Raw genomic sequence first — 17583 nt, 5'->3', positions numbered from 1 at the left:
TTAGATAAGCTGGGTTTTGAGTTGAGTTTATTGCCTCTGTCTTGGGCCCTTACTGGGTCTATACTGCCGATCTGGAAATTGTGCTTGATTTGAATTAAAACTTTTAGTTTTTAGAATTGATAATTGCCATGTGGCATGTTGGATTGTGTGCAGTAGTTCTCCGAGTTTGGAAAGGTAAAAGTTGGGTTTTGGAGGGCAATGATTAACTCATACATTTTACCAGGGACACATAGTCAGGTATTAGTTACTAAACGATTAGCTCATGCAGTGGGTTTAGTTAACCAATGAATACTTTGTTATGAGAGTGTTAAATGTTAACACTTTTGCATTTTTCGACTTAACTTCAAAAACATACAAGAAACCTCTTACAACCCTTACCATCCTTTCAGCCATAACATTACATTGCTTTGGTTTCTGCCTTTAATTTCCCCAGGGGTTCTTTTTATATAGGAAAAGGGTGAAAGATGTATTTGTGTAAGTACTACACCAGTGCTTCTGTTAAATTCTTTTTCAACAAAGAATATGTTACTTGAGCACCTCATGCACAGGGTGCATATTTTTATGAAAACAATGTGTTCTGAAAGCAGTAGCTTTTAGTGTATATTTATTTCATGTGTACCAATTTAATGTAGCTTAGACAATTTCTAATGTTTTCAGTTTGTAACCATTTTTCAGTTAACTGAGTACATATACATATATGTAGAAAACAGCCAACCTTTAGAAATTCTTTGTATATTTTAAAACAGTTGTCTTTCCAGTCTGGTATCATGGGTCTCCCTGTCACCTTTAAAATGTAGCTAAAATCTCACCTTAGATATGGAAAATCAGCTTTCAAGGAAAGCTTGTTTTAGAATATCAGTGAAGAATTAAATTTTTGCTTTCTGGAAAGCTTAATTAATCCTCCTTAATGTGAAATTAATGTAAGCGATTTGATTATGTTTTCCTATGTGATAAATTTGCCCCCCTTTCTGCTGTCTTATTAACTGCTGACCCTACTGTAAGATCTAAGTGCAAAACTTAAAGTTTTGGCCTTGTGGACTCCCCTGAAATGCTCCTGGGGACCTATGGCTGTCCCTGCTTTGAGAATCATTGCATTATAACATTTTAGAAATATCTATGGTTACTTAAAAAAAAAAAAACCTCTCCCTTAAAATTTCCTGGTTTTGTTTGTGTATGAAAGTAACACTTTCATGCTTATTTTTCAGTCCACTTCAGAGTGAGACTCCCCTTCTCCTCCAAGATTCCAGTAGCATAGACAAAAAAGTGTTACGGATGAAGGGAATGTATCCAGCACCCCTCCCCTGTTTCTCCAGCTGGGAAGGGAAGGAAAGGGAAATAAAATTTAATGAGCACTTTTACTATGTGCCAGGTGCTTTACATATGTTATTCCATTTTAATCCCCAAAACAACCCTACGAGGTATTTCTAGCTAAATTTTGCACTTGAATAGAGCAAGTCTCAGAGAGGTTAAACTGAAGTGTGTCACACAGTATTTAAGTGGACAGAACCTGATCTGAACCAAAGTCTGTTATCAAGACCTATATAACTCTATACCTTGGTATTTGCTTAGTTTTTCTTCAGTTCCTGCAGATTGAGAATGTGGATGCTAATGTTATATTAGGCTCCATGGTGGCATGATGACAAAACAATTTAACTACCTGTGAGATTTGCTCTCACGGGATTAACTGTCTGTGATACATTTTTATAAAGTCAAATGAATATATTTATGAAAAAGGTTTATGTAATTTTTTCAGTTTTAGCTCTTTGAAAATAAAACAGTTAATTATCCATGTTTTACCACAGACTGCAGGATTACCCTTTTTGTGTTGTCAATTCTGTCGCATAGAACAGCTGACTATCCCAGAAGGAGATTTTGCATTTACATGCCTAAAACAGCTGGTCATTTGGGATTGTCAGAACTCCAGAAAGGCAAAATCCATTCTCAGGAACATTATTTTATTTCAGGTCACCCAGTACCTAAGACATAAGACCATCAGGGGTTGGGGAGAGGGAGGGAGGGAAGAATGACTTGTAGCCCTCTAAGAATCTTTGAGGGAGGAATATTCTCCCTGCTTCACCTGTGGGTGCTCTGGCATGATTTAGGATCCAGAGAGTGAGTTGGTGGAATTTCAAAGACGTTTTCTCAAATTGGTGAAGCCAAAATACACGACCAGACAACTCTGAGGTGAGGCTTGATGAAATTCCTATGTATTGCCTCAGTAGTACGTTGTCTTAAAAAGTAATTTACCTGCTGTCCTCTTATGTGTGAGTGCTACTTTCTTGTATCTCAAGTAAAGCCTCTCACCTCTAGCAACATCAGTCATTCCAACCTAGAAGATGGGGGAAAAACCCAAATAGGCCTCTGAGTGTCAGATAGCTGCCACAAAGCTAGTCAAACAAAAGGTGCAGCTGATCTGAGGGCAGAGAATTTTCTATGAAAAACGCTAGCAATATAGGAGAGAATTCATTGTAATAGCCGATAGTGGAGAAAAAAAGTAACATAAAGAGCCCATTTTTAAAATACTGCCACCTGCAGTTACAGGGGAGTGCTGCCCCACTCACTTGGTAACACCCTAAGTGGTCAGCTGATTAGGGTGGCAGGTAGAACCTACATTTAGAAATACTTGCACCAAAAATGGTTGGAATTTTAAAAGGAGTTTGGTTACTTGGAAGATAATCTAGAATTATTTGGAAAATGAACATTCATGAAACACCTAAAGCTTTGATGATAACAGATTAATAAAGTGTACTTTGTAATACGTGTGTGTGTGTTTTGTGCCCTCATACATCCCTTGAATTACATTGTTTTGGAGGTCACAGTATTTTAAAGTTTGCTTTTTAAAAAATGTTATGAGAGTAGTAAATAGTCAATATAATGAAATTGGATAGTATGTATAGGATTTTCCCTCAGCATAATTGCATGAATCAGGATTCACTTTACTTTACTTCTGACCTGTATAGCTCATATGAATGGAGAAAGTCATTTTTGAAAAACTATTTGAGAGATTCATCAGTTTTCCTAAAGGCCACTTCTTTGATAGTTACATTAACCTCTTTTGAAGCACATGTTCTATTATACCCTTACAGACTATTTAAGTACTAACTAGTCTAACTCTTTTGGGTCCTCAGTTGTTTTAGTTTTGCCTGTGACTGGAGAAATTCTCCAATATCGCTTTCATAGAGAGACAAAGATGTTAACTTGGTGGGCAAGGAGATATGTAATGGTGTTAAGCTGAGAGAGATCAATTTTATAAAACGTTAATTTATGATAACTATCTTCCTACAGTGATAACTGGTTTCTTTGCGTACACACATGTATGTGTGACCGGTGGAAAACAAGAGACCCATTGCACTAAATGTACAGAATATACTTGGAAACTTTCTGGGCCCTCTTATGATTCATTGATTTTTTTTTGTCTTAATCTGTAACTGTCCCATAGATTTTTAATTATTGTAGGCCGTTAGAATACTGGTGTATATATAATAAGGCAAGACTGCTCTTACTCATTTCTGAAATTTTCTTGGATATTTACTTTTTATGTGATTTTTTTCTTCATTAAAATACATTTAAAACATGTTAAAATATGATTACACTTTGTATCTTTTCTTTAATTGTGGTTTTCCAAAAAACTTCTTGATGAAAAGAGATAGAGGAGACTGGACTATCCATTCAGAAAACAGGGATAATGTCTGTGGAATAAAACCAAAGGTTATCATATTACATTTCTCAAAATTTCTTATTTTGAATCAATAATAGTAACTTGATTTTAGAGGATGTTCTTTTAAAACTGATTAATTTCGTAAAAAAATTATTACAACACTTTTCTCTTTCTACTGTGTTGCTGAGTGTGTACTGTCAAGATAAAATTATATTACTCTGAGAGATTTCTACTAAGTTAAATAATGTTTCTTTCAACAACCTGGCCTGAAAGAACTCCTCACTCGGAGGAGACTGTAAGTGGGGTTCAGGTGCCCCACATGTGAACCCTAGGCATCATCTGGCTGTCATCCTCAGGTCACATCTCTGCAGCATTCAAGTATCATAGGTAGTGGAAGGCTGAGAGAGAGCGAGCCAGAGGCTTTATTACATTTGTAGCATTCAGGTTTCTGTCAGGCACTCAAAATCCTGAGGTCATCTGTGGCCTGGAGGTTTCCAAAGGGATTCCCATTAATGTTTGTCACTGGCCTCTGCATGTGGCTTTCAGAGAGGGTAGATGGAACTGAATGGGTGTGCCAAAAAGCTTCAGGATGACCTTCCCCTACATTTAGGAAAAAGGAATGAGGCCCTGTCCAAACAGGACAGGACTGACTGGTGTCAGTGGTGGTGGGAGGCGGTTTTCAGCTGGCTGTGAGCTGTAGCTGGAGCTGTCTAGGGGGAATTGCTGCCTATGCGGGTTGAGTGTCTCATCTCTGGACCCTTACAAGCAGAGGCCCAATGCCATCTGTCAGGGAGGTTGTAGAGAATTCCTGTGTGGTTCTAAGTTGAAACTACAAGGCCTTTAAGGCCCCTTGCCACTTGATGATTTTGTGCACCCATGTGTGCATGTGAGCATGTTTAACAGCCTTACCTCTATACTGCTTGCTCTCTGTGATGTGAAAGAAAATAGTCATTGTGAGCCTCTTCAGCTGTAGTATGCATATGATTTTGTGGGCTTTGCAGCTCCACTGGCACACACTGTGAGAGACCTTGCTGTATTAGGGCATGTGCTAGTGGGACTGCCTGGAATAAAGGTGGAAGGAGAGGAGGAGTTTGTTAAGAAGAAAGCTAAGCTGGCCTACCCTAGTGTAAATTTTTTTTTTTAAAAGATAGGGAGGGGGAAAGAAAACTACTGAAATAGGGGATTTTTGTTAGGTGTATCACAGATTTGAAATAGACTAATGGTGGCTCATTAATGCTGTGATCTAGGTATAGGTATGATGTGTTGTACATATAGGTATGATGGTGGTGTACTGCAGTAAGTGTTTTCATATGGCTGTGTAAAATACTTCAGCGTATCTGTTGAATACCATTTATTTTTTACTTTTAAGGTGCAGGGGTAGGGAGGTTTGAGTGGCCTGAACGTTTTTACTTGAAAATAGAAGCCATCATATTTTTTTCCTTGCTGCTGTCAAGTACTACACATTTTAAAGAGTTAAAATATTTCACAGCATCTGAATGCAGATTCTCCTTCCTTTCTCGCACATAGGTTTCCACTTGAGTGGCACAGTGACGGAACCTGCAATACAATCGGAGCCAGAAACTGTTTGCAACGTGGCCATCAGCTTTGATCGTTGCAAGATTACCTCAGTGACCTGCAGCTGTGGAAACAAGGACATATTTTATTGTGCTCATGTTGTGGCACTGTCTTTATACCGCATCCGCAAGCCAGATCAGGTCAAATTGCATCTTCCCATTTCAGAGACTCTCTTTCAAATGAATAGAGACCAACTGCAAAAGTTTGTACAGTATTTGATCACAGTGCACCATACAGAAGTTTTGCCAACTGCTCAAAAATTAGCAGATGAAATTCTTTCCCAGAATTCAGAAATCAACCAAGTTCATGGTGAGTATAGACATTCATTCTATGGATTGATTCTTTGGATTATTTTTCATTTATAAGTTTAATTCTTCTGCATAAAAATGAATTAAGTGTGAATTAGATTGTCAGCATTGCTCTTAGGTAGCTGTGAGTTTGCTTAGTTTTGGTCCTAAAACATTTCTGTTGAAGTGTTTTGTCCATTCTACTAGATACCAAGCCTTTTGTGCACAGAAGAGTCTCTCATTTGTTAAAGCTTAGCTCTTACACTTTTACATTTCATAAAATTTCATCAAATAAACGGTTTTGTATGGTAAACATTTATTTAGTCATTTAATTCACCCTTGGCGGCTGTTGTCAGTGAACTGACTAGTGCATATTCAGAATTTTTTTCATTTTCTTTATAAATTTATTTTCCAAGGCAGGAAGTTTCTGATACGATACCTCACATTAAGAAAATAATTTATTCTTAGAAAAATATTATAACTTATTTAGAGAGAGGTTAGGATATGACTATTATTATTTATTAGAAATCTAAAAAAAATTTTTAAAAATCTTTTATCAATTGAACATATTATTTCACTTGTTTGTAAACATATTTATCAACTGTTTATTTTGTGCATTGCAATTATGTTGACTCACATATACATAGAACTTTTCAGAAATAAACCCACCACCTATTTCATATAGTATATTAGTAAAGGATAAGAGATACCGTTAAATTACAGGTTACTATGCTTTTAAAACATTTAGACAACCTATTTAAAAATAGGTTGAAGAATGTAACACAGTCTTGACAAAGCAGCTTGTGAGCCTAACATTTTTACATTTCTTCAGTTATGTTGATTGGAGATTTAGGAACAATCAGTCACCCAATACTATCCTTTAAGTTTTCTTCAAAGTCATTACATGGTATAGCAAATATAAATGTTTAAGGAAAGCAGTTTGAGATCATTTCTTTAAAACTTTTAAAACTGTGAGATATAACACATCTCATAAAATATGCATAAATTAATGTGTAGATCAACAAAGTAAACCAACACCCAGGCCAAGAAATAGACCACTCTCAGCACTTGCGAGGATTCCACATGCTCTTTCCTTGTTAGTCACAAGCACCTTTCTGTTCTCCTTGGTAACCACTGTCTGAATTTTTTTTATGGTAATCATTTCCTTGGTGGTTTGTGTTTTGCTGCTGACAGCATTAAACACTAGTCTTATTTGATTTTAAACTTTATGTATCTGACTTCTTTCACTGAAAATCATGTTTGTAAGATTTGCTCATACTGCTTCATGTACCCATAGTTCATTCATTTTCATTGCTCTAAAGCACACTGTCCAATAGAAGTACAGTACAAGCCACGTGTATAATTTAAAACATTCTAGTAGCTTCATTTAAAAAGAAAGAAGTAAAATTAATTTTAGTAATGCTTTATTTATCTCATATCTAAAATCAATTCAGCATATCATATTATTAACCACAGTCATAAATATCCATTCAACAAAAATATTGATATATTTTACTTTTTCATATTAAGTCTTTGAAATCTGGTATCTGTTTTATACTTACAGCACATTCAAAATCAAACTCGAGTCACATTGCAGGTGTTCACTAGCCCCATGGCTAGTGGCTACCTTACCAGACAGCACAACTCTACAGTATTCTAGGATATGAGGACACCATGATTTGTGCATTCTGCTGTTGATAAACCTTTTTTTAAATTTAAATTTAATTTTTTTTAAATAGAGGTACTGGAGATTGAACCTAGGACCTTGGGCATGCTCAGCAGGTGCTCTACCACTGAGCTATACTCACCCTCTAGTGAATTTTGTTTTGAATAGAGCTGTTGTGCATATTCTTTTACAAATCTCCAGGTACCATACAGTACTTTTAACATGTCTCTTATATCAGAGGAAAATCCACGTGGTCATGTTTCATCTAGTGCTCCCCATATCAGGCTGAGTTTTATTAAAGTAGCTGTTATACGGTGTGTAAAGTATTTTACTTGGTAGAGTCCGCCAGCGTTAAATAATGGGATTGTAAACAACTCTCCCACAGAAGTACCTTGGACCTACCGAAAGCACGTGCACTCAAGGACTTTAAAGTAGGCTTCTGCTTTGTCATGTTATTTGTCTCAGTCATGTTGCCTTGCAGAAATTCAGGCCAGCTAGCAATCATCTCAGAGATTTCCCAGGAGCCTATTTGTGGCTTCTTACTAAATTGTTCAATGGCAGCAGAAGAATAGGATATACCATTTCTTCGAATTTTTATGTATTCTCTTTTTTCCTTTTTAAAATATTTATATAATCCATTGAGGCCACATTGTTCTCTGAGTTTTAGTTTATCCAGAGGTCCACATGAACAATTAGTTGTTTGTTCTGCATTTGTCTTTCCTGTTTTGAAAGATAGCAGCCCCCAAGCTTTCTTATCCAAAAGCTTTTAAAATCCATTTCTTTGTCGAGATAGTGGGACCATTGAAACAATCTGAAGTTGGAGGTGAGGTGTTCACATGACATTGTATTTCTTTCAGTTTCTAAAATTAGAAGAAAAAGATATCTAAGGAAATATCAAGGACAGAATGCAGGTTATCTTTAGATTCAGTGTAATTTTCAAATAACTTTTGTGTGAAAACAGCTTCATGAGAGCAGTGAACTTGAGCAGTCTATCCCGCCAGCTTTCTCTCCACTTAATTTATCATCAGATTTCTCCTAGCTTGGAAATGAGCCAATTACACAAGCTGCCTTCCTGCCTTCCATTCTAGTTGACAAGTGGTAAAAAAGAAGAGAGGTAGAAAGCAGGCCGTGACCTTAAGTGATGAAATGGGAAATCTGCTCCCTGGAGAGTCTTATTTTAACTGTTAGATTGATGACTTAGTAGAGGGTGGGATTAAAAATGTTCTGCAGTTATTTGACTACATGGTCCCACCTGCCTCCAAATATCTGTACATTAAGCATTCTCTAACTCATTTTTAGAGCAGTACTTTATTGTGTGGTTTTGTGGATATATTTTTTCTTTGAGAAAAATGTCTTGGATATGACTATTGGAAAGAGTTTATTTTCCTCTAAGGAAAAGCATCACTTTTACCTTGCTAGTTAAATAAGGTTAGGATAGAATTTTTGGATTAGATTATTTTACTAGGTATCTTAAAGACAATGAGGTTTAGCATATCTAAATCCTTTTTGAAAGAAAATCATAGTATAATTTTTAAGTAATAAAGTGTGTTGATAACCACAGATTTTTCCTTTTCACTGTAAGCTTTTTTTAATGCTTTTAAAATTTGATTAGTTGCTTTACTTATTATTTTGAAATATTTTATTTTTAAAAGAATTTTATGCTGAGAAATTAAAAGCTTTTTCAAATCTACTTCAGGCATATTGTTTCTCACAATGTCCTTGTAAGCTATATATTGCAAATTTATAACTGTATATAATTGTAATAGTTTCTAGATGAAGAAACCAAGGAGAATGGGTTAGTGTCTTATCAGAGTTACAGATTGAGTGAAGGTAATTGGAATATAGACTTAGTCATCTTAGTAGTTCAGTCCTTGTCTTTTTTTTACGTTTCATTTTGTTATCGTAACATTTCCCACACGTTTTTTATTTGAGTAAAATCAGTTACTATATATTAAATGGTGACTGTAAGATAATTAATGTTAGTGGCCTGCCAAGGAGATTGCCATTTGTAGTTTTGCATTTGTAAGCAAACTTGTTTGTCTTGTGTTATATTCTGATAAAATTTTTTTTGCTTCCATATTCTTAAAAAAGAGGCTGTTGTCTTTGCTAAGTACTTACCTAGAAATTTACTGATTTCTAAGTGCTAACCCATTCTCTTGGTTAGTTTAACTCAGCCTTGTCTGGTCCTTTATGCTCCCTATTAAATGAAGTATATTATAAACTGATAAATCGTGATGTAGAGACAACATTAAGTTTGAAATCTGGAGGCCTAGAGTTTGGTATTGTCTCTGCTGTGTATTACTTGTGTGACTCTGAGTGAGAGTCTTTTTTTTCTCATTTAAAATGCTTATAATCTTCACTAACAGTATTGGAAGACTTTTAATGATACAATGTATACATGTGTAATAACAATAAAGAAGAGTGTACCTCATGTTGGGGTATCTATAAGTATTCATAGTTAAGAAGAAGGGAGAAGAAATCGACTGAGTGATGGATGATTTAGAGTTGGAGGTCAGCTTGCTTTACTCTGACCCTCTGGCACATATTTCCTTCTCTTCTACTTTTCTCTCTGTTGTGCTTTCTTTTAGTGACCTCCCTATGGCCTAGCCTCTACTGGGCAGACTACAACGAAGAGGGACAGAATTAGTGGGAATTACGACATTGGTCCCTACTTGGAACAGAGGGAAAGTGTGTCATTTCCATGGCCTTTTAACTCCCAGAGCTTGGGTCAGTCCCAAAAGTAGGGTAGACTCATCCCTCACCTCACTGCCTTATGTCCATAGATACTGTCTCAGTCAGCCAGATGTAGAACGGATGTACAGTTTGACCCTTGAAAAACTTGGGGTTTAGGAGCATCAACCCTCTGCACAGTCAAGAATCCACGAGTAACTTATCATTGATCATGGGTTCCTGTATTTCCTTATATCCACAGTTCTTCTGTGTCTGTAGTTCCACATCTGCAGATTCAACCAACCACAGATTTTGGTATTCATTAGTCGGGAAAAAAAAAATCCCTGTATAAATGAACCCATGCAGTTCAAACCCATGTTGTTCAGGGATTAGCTGTATTCACATGTCATGTGAGGATTGACACATGACATCTAAGATCTTTTCCACCCCTGATTCTGTGACTCTTTGGTGATAGTATTTCTACAGAGACATAGGAGGCACCTAGAATCCATATTGCCAAGGTGTACCTGTTATTATTTTGCCCAGGTGTGCATCTGTGTGTTGTTCCATCAGACATTTTGATTTGTTTGAGCATGGTTCTTATAAAGCTAGCACTATAAATTCCATTCATGCCTGCCTGTCCTACTTAGCCTCTGTGTCACAGCCATCTTATACATCAATCCAATCAGTCTCTCCCAGATATTACCAAACAAGCAGACCTATTCAGCCTTCCCATGTTCATTGTGTACCTTATTTTCACTTTATCGTAAGCCCTATCGGGGCTGAAACTATGACCTGTGTTATTTTAGTAGACTCCTAAGGACAATATTTAAGAAGTAATAGGCAATTTGTTAAACAAAAAGTAACGATATCCTCAATATAATAAAGTTCATTTATGACAAACCCACAACTAACATACTCAGTGGTGAAAAGCTGAAAGCCTTTTTTCCAAATTCAGGAACAAGACAAGGATGCCTACCTACTCTTGTGACTTTTATTTAACATAGTGTTGGGAGTCCTAGCCACAGCAGTCAGACAAGAAAAAGAAATAAAAGGCATCGAAATTGGAAGGGAAGAAGTAAAACTATTTGCAAATGACATGATAACTTTATATAGAAATCCCTGAGGTCTCCACCCTAAAATTGTTAGAACTAATACATGAATTCAGCAAAATTGCAGGATACAAGATTAATAAGCAGAAATCTGTTGCATTTCTATAAACTAATGATGAAATATCATGAAGAGAAAGGAAAAAAAATCCTGTTTAAAATCACACCAAAAAGAATAAAATAACTTGGAATAAACTTAACCAATGAGATGAAAGACCTAAACTCTGAAAACTATAAAACATTGATGAAGGAAATTGAAACTGATAAAAAGAAATGGGGAAATATCCCATGTTCTTGGATTGGAAGAATTGATATTGTTAAAATGGCCACACTACCCAAAACAATCAAGGTTTAATACAATCCCTTTCAAAATACCTATGACATTTTCCACAAAGCTAGAACAGATAATCCTAAAATTCATATGGAACCACCAAAGACCCAGAATTGCCAAAGCAGTCTTGAGAAAAAAAGAACAAAGTTGCAGGTGTCACCCTTCTAAGCTTCAAACTATACTACAAAGCTATAGTAATCAAAACAGCATGGTACTGGCACAAAGCAGCCACATAGATCAGTGGAACAGGATAAAAAGTCCAGAAATAAACCCACAGACTTATGGTCAATTAATCTATGATAAAGGAGGCAAGAATATAAAATAGAGAAAAGGCAGTCTCTTAAGTAAGTGGTGCTTGTAAAACTGAACAGCTACATGTAAAAGAATTAAATTAAAACATCCTCTCACATCATATACAAAAATAAACTCAAAATGGATTAAGACCTAAATTTGTAAGATCTGAAACCATAAAGCTCCTAGAAGAGAACATAGGCAGAACACTTTTTGACATAAGTTGTAGCAGTGTTTTTTTGGCTCTGTCTCTTAAGGCAAAAGTAATAAAAGCAAAAATAGACAAATGAGATCTGATTAAATTTAAAATTTTTGCACAGCAAGGGAAACTGTCAACAAAATGAAAAGACAACCTATGGAATGGGAGAAAATATTTGCAAATGATAACTGACAAGGGGTTAATATCCAAAATATATATACAGCTCATACAATTCAATAGAAAAAAAAAACAACCAAATCAAAAGCTGTGCAGAAGAGCTGAATAGACATTTTCCCAAAAAAGACATGCAGATGGCTAATAGATTGATGAAAAGATGCTAAACATCACTAACTATTAGAGAAAGGCAAATCAGAACCACAGTGAGCTGTCAGCTCACACCAATCAGAGTGGGTATAGTCAACATCTACAAATTACAAATGTTAGAGAAGCTGCGAGAAAAGGGAACCCTTGTACACTGTTGATGGAACCTAAAATTGGTACAGTCACTATGGAGAACAATATGGAAGTTCCTCAAAAAACTAAAGTAGAACATGATCTAGCAATTACAATCCTAGGTATATTTCTAAAAAAACCCGAGAACACTAATTTGAAAAGATACCCCAGTGGTCATAGCAGCACTATTTATTTACAGTACCCAAGATGTGGAAGCAACTCAAGTTGTCCATCTGCAGACAAATGTATAAAGATGTGATGTATTTATATAATGGATTATTACTCAGCCATAAAAAAAGAATGGAATTCTGTCATTTACAACGTGGATGCATCTAGAGAACATCATGCTTAGTGAAATAAGTCAGAGAAAGACAAATACTATATGATACCACTTATATGTGGAATCTAAAAAAGTAAACAAATGTATATAGCAAAAAAGAAATAGATTCACAGCTGTAGAAAACTAGTGTTAACAGAGGGGAGAGGGAAGGGAGGAGGGGCAAGTTAGGGGTATGGGATTAAGAAATACAAACTACTGTGTATGAAATAGATAATCAGTAAGGATATATTGATTGTATAGCACAGAAAATTATAGCCATTATCTTGTAATAACGTTTAGTGGGGTGTAATCTGTAAAAGTACTGAACTACTATGCTGTACACCTGAAACTAACATAATATTGCAAATTAACTGCTTCAAAACAAAGCAACATAATTTTTTATTCCATTTTGTTTTTAGTAGGAATTTGGAGATTTATTCTTGTACACATACGTGTTCCAAATCTAGCAGTGAGTGACAATTAGAGTCATTTGATGGAGGCCTCATGTCACATCTCGCTTCCTTTTGTTTCCCTGTGGATGGTCATGTTCATTGTAATTGGGCTTGCATTAGCAATCAGTTTTTACAAGCATCCTAGGGAGATAATTTGGTTATTACAAGCATATCCTTTCTATTGTAGAACATTGTGGCATTGACAGTTGGTGAAACAAAGGTATGACCTACTGCTGGTCAATATAATTAGCAAATCTTTTCTGTAGGAGAGAATTAAATTTGCTACCTCAAAGTACAGTAGTGTGAAACTTAAAATTATGAAAAAAAAAGACTGCATGTTGAAAAAATGTGTAGTAGTATAGAAGTATATAAGGATAAAAAGGCAGGTACTTACTGGCTCACAACGGCTCCCTCACTTAGTCTCCAATAGCTCCCTTATTCCCCCAAGTCACCTATTGCTGACAATGTGGTTTATAGTCTTTGAGACAGTTTTCTTTGTATGCACACACATACATAACTTTTAAAAAACAGTTTAAAAAGCTTTTTTTTTTTTTGCAGTTTGCTTTTTTGTCAGTATATCATGAATATCTTCTCATGTTAGTACTGATAGGTCTGTTACTGTTTTAAATGTTGTATAGTATTCCATAGTATGGGTATATTTAACCATTAACCAACTGAATGATTCTGAAATTGTTTTCATTTTTTCCTACTATATGTAGTGCTGCTGTAACCATTCTTTGTGTGTGTGTGAATTTGTGCAAATGCTTTTGCATAATAGATTCCTAGTAGTAAAAATGCTAGAACAAGTAGTACCGGCATTTTGAGATTTGTAATTACTGCCAAATTTCCCTCCCCAAATTACCATTTTTACCCTTAAGTTTTAACTAAAATTTGATGCTTCCGTAATATGATTTAAATTTCTTTAAAAAAATTGATGGAATATACAGTCATGTACACATGATCATCTTCACATGAAAAAACATTTCATTTGGCAAAGGAGAAGTAATCTTAGTACTTATGTCTCTTAATTAGGAAGAATCATGTCTCTGGCTCATCGGGTATTTGATGGGGTAATACAGAGACAGCCAAGTTAGTTTCAGCCAATACCCTTCATCCTTTCTCTTTTCACCTCTGAATGTTGCCTTCCCTCACACCCTATAGTCATGTCTGACACTACTCCAGCTCTCATAATTTACAAAGGGTCGCTACCAGCTGTGGTCAGTTTCCTTGCCATCCCTCTCTCCTTTAACTGACCCTAAGTCTCACCATGTTGGCTAGATGAGCTTATTATTCCCATCTCCCCTACTTTGGCTTTCTCATACCTTCCACTGTAAGACATTTAGAATTGTTTAGGAGCTTAGAAATTAGACAGCCTACATTAGAATTCTGGTCCCTTTGCTTTCCAGCTTTGTTACTGAAGTGAAGGAACTGAATCTCTTCAGGCACTTAGTTTTTTTATTTGTAAAACATAGACAATAAAGAGTGCCTATTTCATAAGGTCAGGATGATAAAAAGGAGTAAATCTGAGTCCCTGTTATCACCATTACTGTGATGTGGCAGTTGACATGAGTCTGCACAGACAAGGTAGATAGTTGAGGAAAATATTTGTGAACTGTTTTTTAAAAAAAATCTCTAAAATTAATCTCAGCAAATCATTCCTGAAGCTTGCAAACATAGTGAATCTCTTGAGAAATCTGAAGAGTCGGGAATATAAAAATGAGACTTTCTGAGAACTTTGCATTTAAATATTTGTATTTGTGTAGCAAGTAATTGCTAATACATTTATTAGCTAAGTAATGGGAAATGACTTCCCTGTTATGCACTCCGTGCTTATCCTCTGCATTTTTTCTAATGAGCATTGGTGAATGTACAAATGTTTTATTGTGTTTTATCCATATAAAATACATGATTATTTTTGTACCTGAGTAACTATATTATTGAACTTCTGAAGTAAATTAAACAATAATAAGAGGTGAGTAATAAAATCAGGTGAGAGGAAAATAATAGAGGAGGGGCTATAAACCCTGACAGGCCTACTTGAGTTCCTCGAGATACATGCTGATTACAGTGCTGCTTATTTACTTCCTTGGCATTTAGCTGAAGGGAAGGTGGCTTGTTGAGGGAGCAGAGCCTAGCAAATGCCAGGGCTCCCTCAGTCACTGGCCACCAGGATAAAGAAAACAGGTTGTCCTATCCAGGAGGACACCACACTGCATTGTGGCTGTAGGCTTACATGGACTGACCATTGAGAATATCAGGTCATAAAGGAATGTGGCTGTTTCAGGTACCACAAAATTGTAAATTGAAATGAAGGCATTAGTCACTACCTTGCAATGGAGATTTGAGTACGAATAAAATTTAAATCTTTTCTCAAATGTGTGTTTATTCAGGGCACATCATTTTTCAGTGGTCTCCTACTTCTTGTCCTCTGTAAAAATAAGAAAGATTTTTTTCTGAGTCTGAATCACTGAGGTTTGCTGTTTTGCCTTTTCCCTCTTGGTGCCAGTGGTTAATGTCAGGATTTGCTTTCAGCTTGTAAGACAGGTGTACTGGTGCCTTTGTAAGCCACAGACTTAATGTTTCCTAGCTTTAACAGCAGGCACTAAAACTGTAGGAGATGGCATTCTTCTATAGGGCCCACAAAAGAGACTGAATTAATCACTTCTGCAGTGTAGACTTCTGCTGCCTGCATTCTGCCTCTGTAGACTGAATTTGACAATTTAATTTTAACAAAAAAGAACACTGCTACATAAATAGAAATGGTTTAAAGCATTATGTGGACAACTGCGTTACTAAAGCAGTTAGATCTCAGTTAAGATGAAGATGTAAACTAAAGCCTTTCATTTCTTGCTTGAATTTCTGTTCCAGGGGATTAAGAGGAGAAGAGAAGTCATTAAGTTCCCCATTAGAACTCAAAGCTGTGTATAATTCCACATACTAAACATAACATAAGCCAGTTGTGAACATGTCTTAATATTCAGTTTAAAGTTTGCAGAGTGATTTGGTGTTGCCTAATGCTTAGAAGTGACTGTTTCTGTGACAAGAGACAGATATCTCCATCAATGTGTCTTAAATTTGCTTTAGTCAGTACACTGGAGAGTCATCTGTTTGAGGCGTTAGGATCCTGAGTACTTTTCATCATGAAGATCCAGAATGTGCCACCATGTTGACATTTTGTCCAAATATAGAATTCTATCATTTCCCAACCCACTTCCCACCCCCTCCACCATTTTATCCACGGCAAAGATCCTGATTCAGTAGGTCTGATGTGATACCTTAGCATCTATTTTTCATGATGTGACTCAGGAGTTTTGATGTACTCCTAATTCTGAGAACCACTGGGATAAGAGAGTTTTGATATTGGGGTAAATCAAAACTAAATTAGAACCAAATCAAACAGCAGACAGAGAAAAGCCAAAGATTTGGACAGTGATCCTTCTTCATGTTCATGAATTCGCATTTGCTCTCCTATGACATTATATAATTAAGGTAGGAGGGCAAATCAAATTCACACATCCCTAGCTGGGAATGACAGACAATTAAACTGTTTTACTTTTTTCAACAGATAATTTCTCTTTCCCTGAAGGCTTGAAACTTCGAAGAATTAAGCTTTGGTAATAAAATGCTCACAAAGATTAATTATGCAGCTGTAAAAGTTATAGCATTTATAATTATAAATAAGGGTAAAAAATATGGTAGGTTTTGAAACACTTCAGTGGACCATTTAATTTACATACACAGATTCTGGTTCCTTCCCAATTGGAGGATTATCTAGTAGCAAGTGTATAAATACATGAATTATGTTTCTCTTTGCATACCTTTCTCAAAGCTAAATGCTGAGAAGTTTGTCTTTGATTATAGACAGCTATTAACAAGTAAATAAATTGTGTAAACCTATGTCTTGTACAAGGCTCAGGCAACACTTAAACGCACATAATCAAGACATGTTAGGATTAAGCATTTAAACTTTAGCATTAAAGTTTAATAAATGAATCTGCTCTTTTGTGGGAGGGTTGTTGTAGATGTTAATTTCTTGGTTAATGTATAGTGTACATGTCTTTATTCATAAAATATTGAGTTGTGTTTAGAGTAAATTTATGTTTTATCTGTCAGTGAGTTACCTTTGCGTTTTTATGAGTGCGGGTGTTTTCTCCACAGTCACATGAGAAGGTTTCTGATTTTTATTACTCAGTTAATTTTTTATTCCTACATTATAGAATTTTAGGGTTAAGGAAATGGAGAAGTGACTTGCTGGAGGACACATAGTTTTACCAAACAGTGCCTAGAACTGAAGTCTTCTGAATTCTAATCCAGGACTAGGGAACTCCCCACATCTTAACTCATGCGTAGACAAGTTGAGATTATTTGCAGTAAAATTTTGTCTGTGGGCCGTTTACCCTCTGCCATGCCTCCTCCCTCCCCTGTACTCTCAAAAATAATTCTAATACTAATTTACAAAAAAGACAACAACAAACATTAGTAGATATCTCTCCAGCTGGGCAAGAACAGAAGTCTGTATGTTTGTAAATTAAATGATTCATTAAAGAAATTTTAAAATCCATTATAGTGTTTT

At 35.8% G+C, this 17583-nt stretch overlaps 1 protein-coding gene across 2 annotated transcripts in view; it reads left to right on the top strand.

Moving 5' to 3' along the window:
- ZSWIM6 (zinc finger SWIM-type containing 6) overlaps positions 1–17583 on the top strand; it is a 177696-nt gene that overhangs the window by 102546 nt on the left and 57567 nt on the right. For both annotated transcript variants that reach the window (XM_072958614.1, XM_015240739.3), the window contains exon 2: positions 5186–5542. In XM_072958614.1, coding sequence (XP_072814715.1) covers positions 5186–5542 — 357 coding nt within the window. The remainder of the gene's footprint in view (positions 1–5185; positions 5543–17583) is intronic.

The sequence above is a fragment of the Vicugna pacos genome, chromosome 3, assembly GCF_048564905.1.
Source record: "Vicugna pacos chromosome 3, VicPac4, whole genome shotgun sequence".
NCBI lineage: Eukaryota > Metazoa > Chordata > Mammalia > Artiodactyla > Camelidae > Vicugna > Vicugna pacos.
This window is presented reverse-complemented; position numbering and strand designations above follow the sequence as displayed.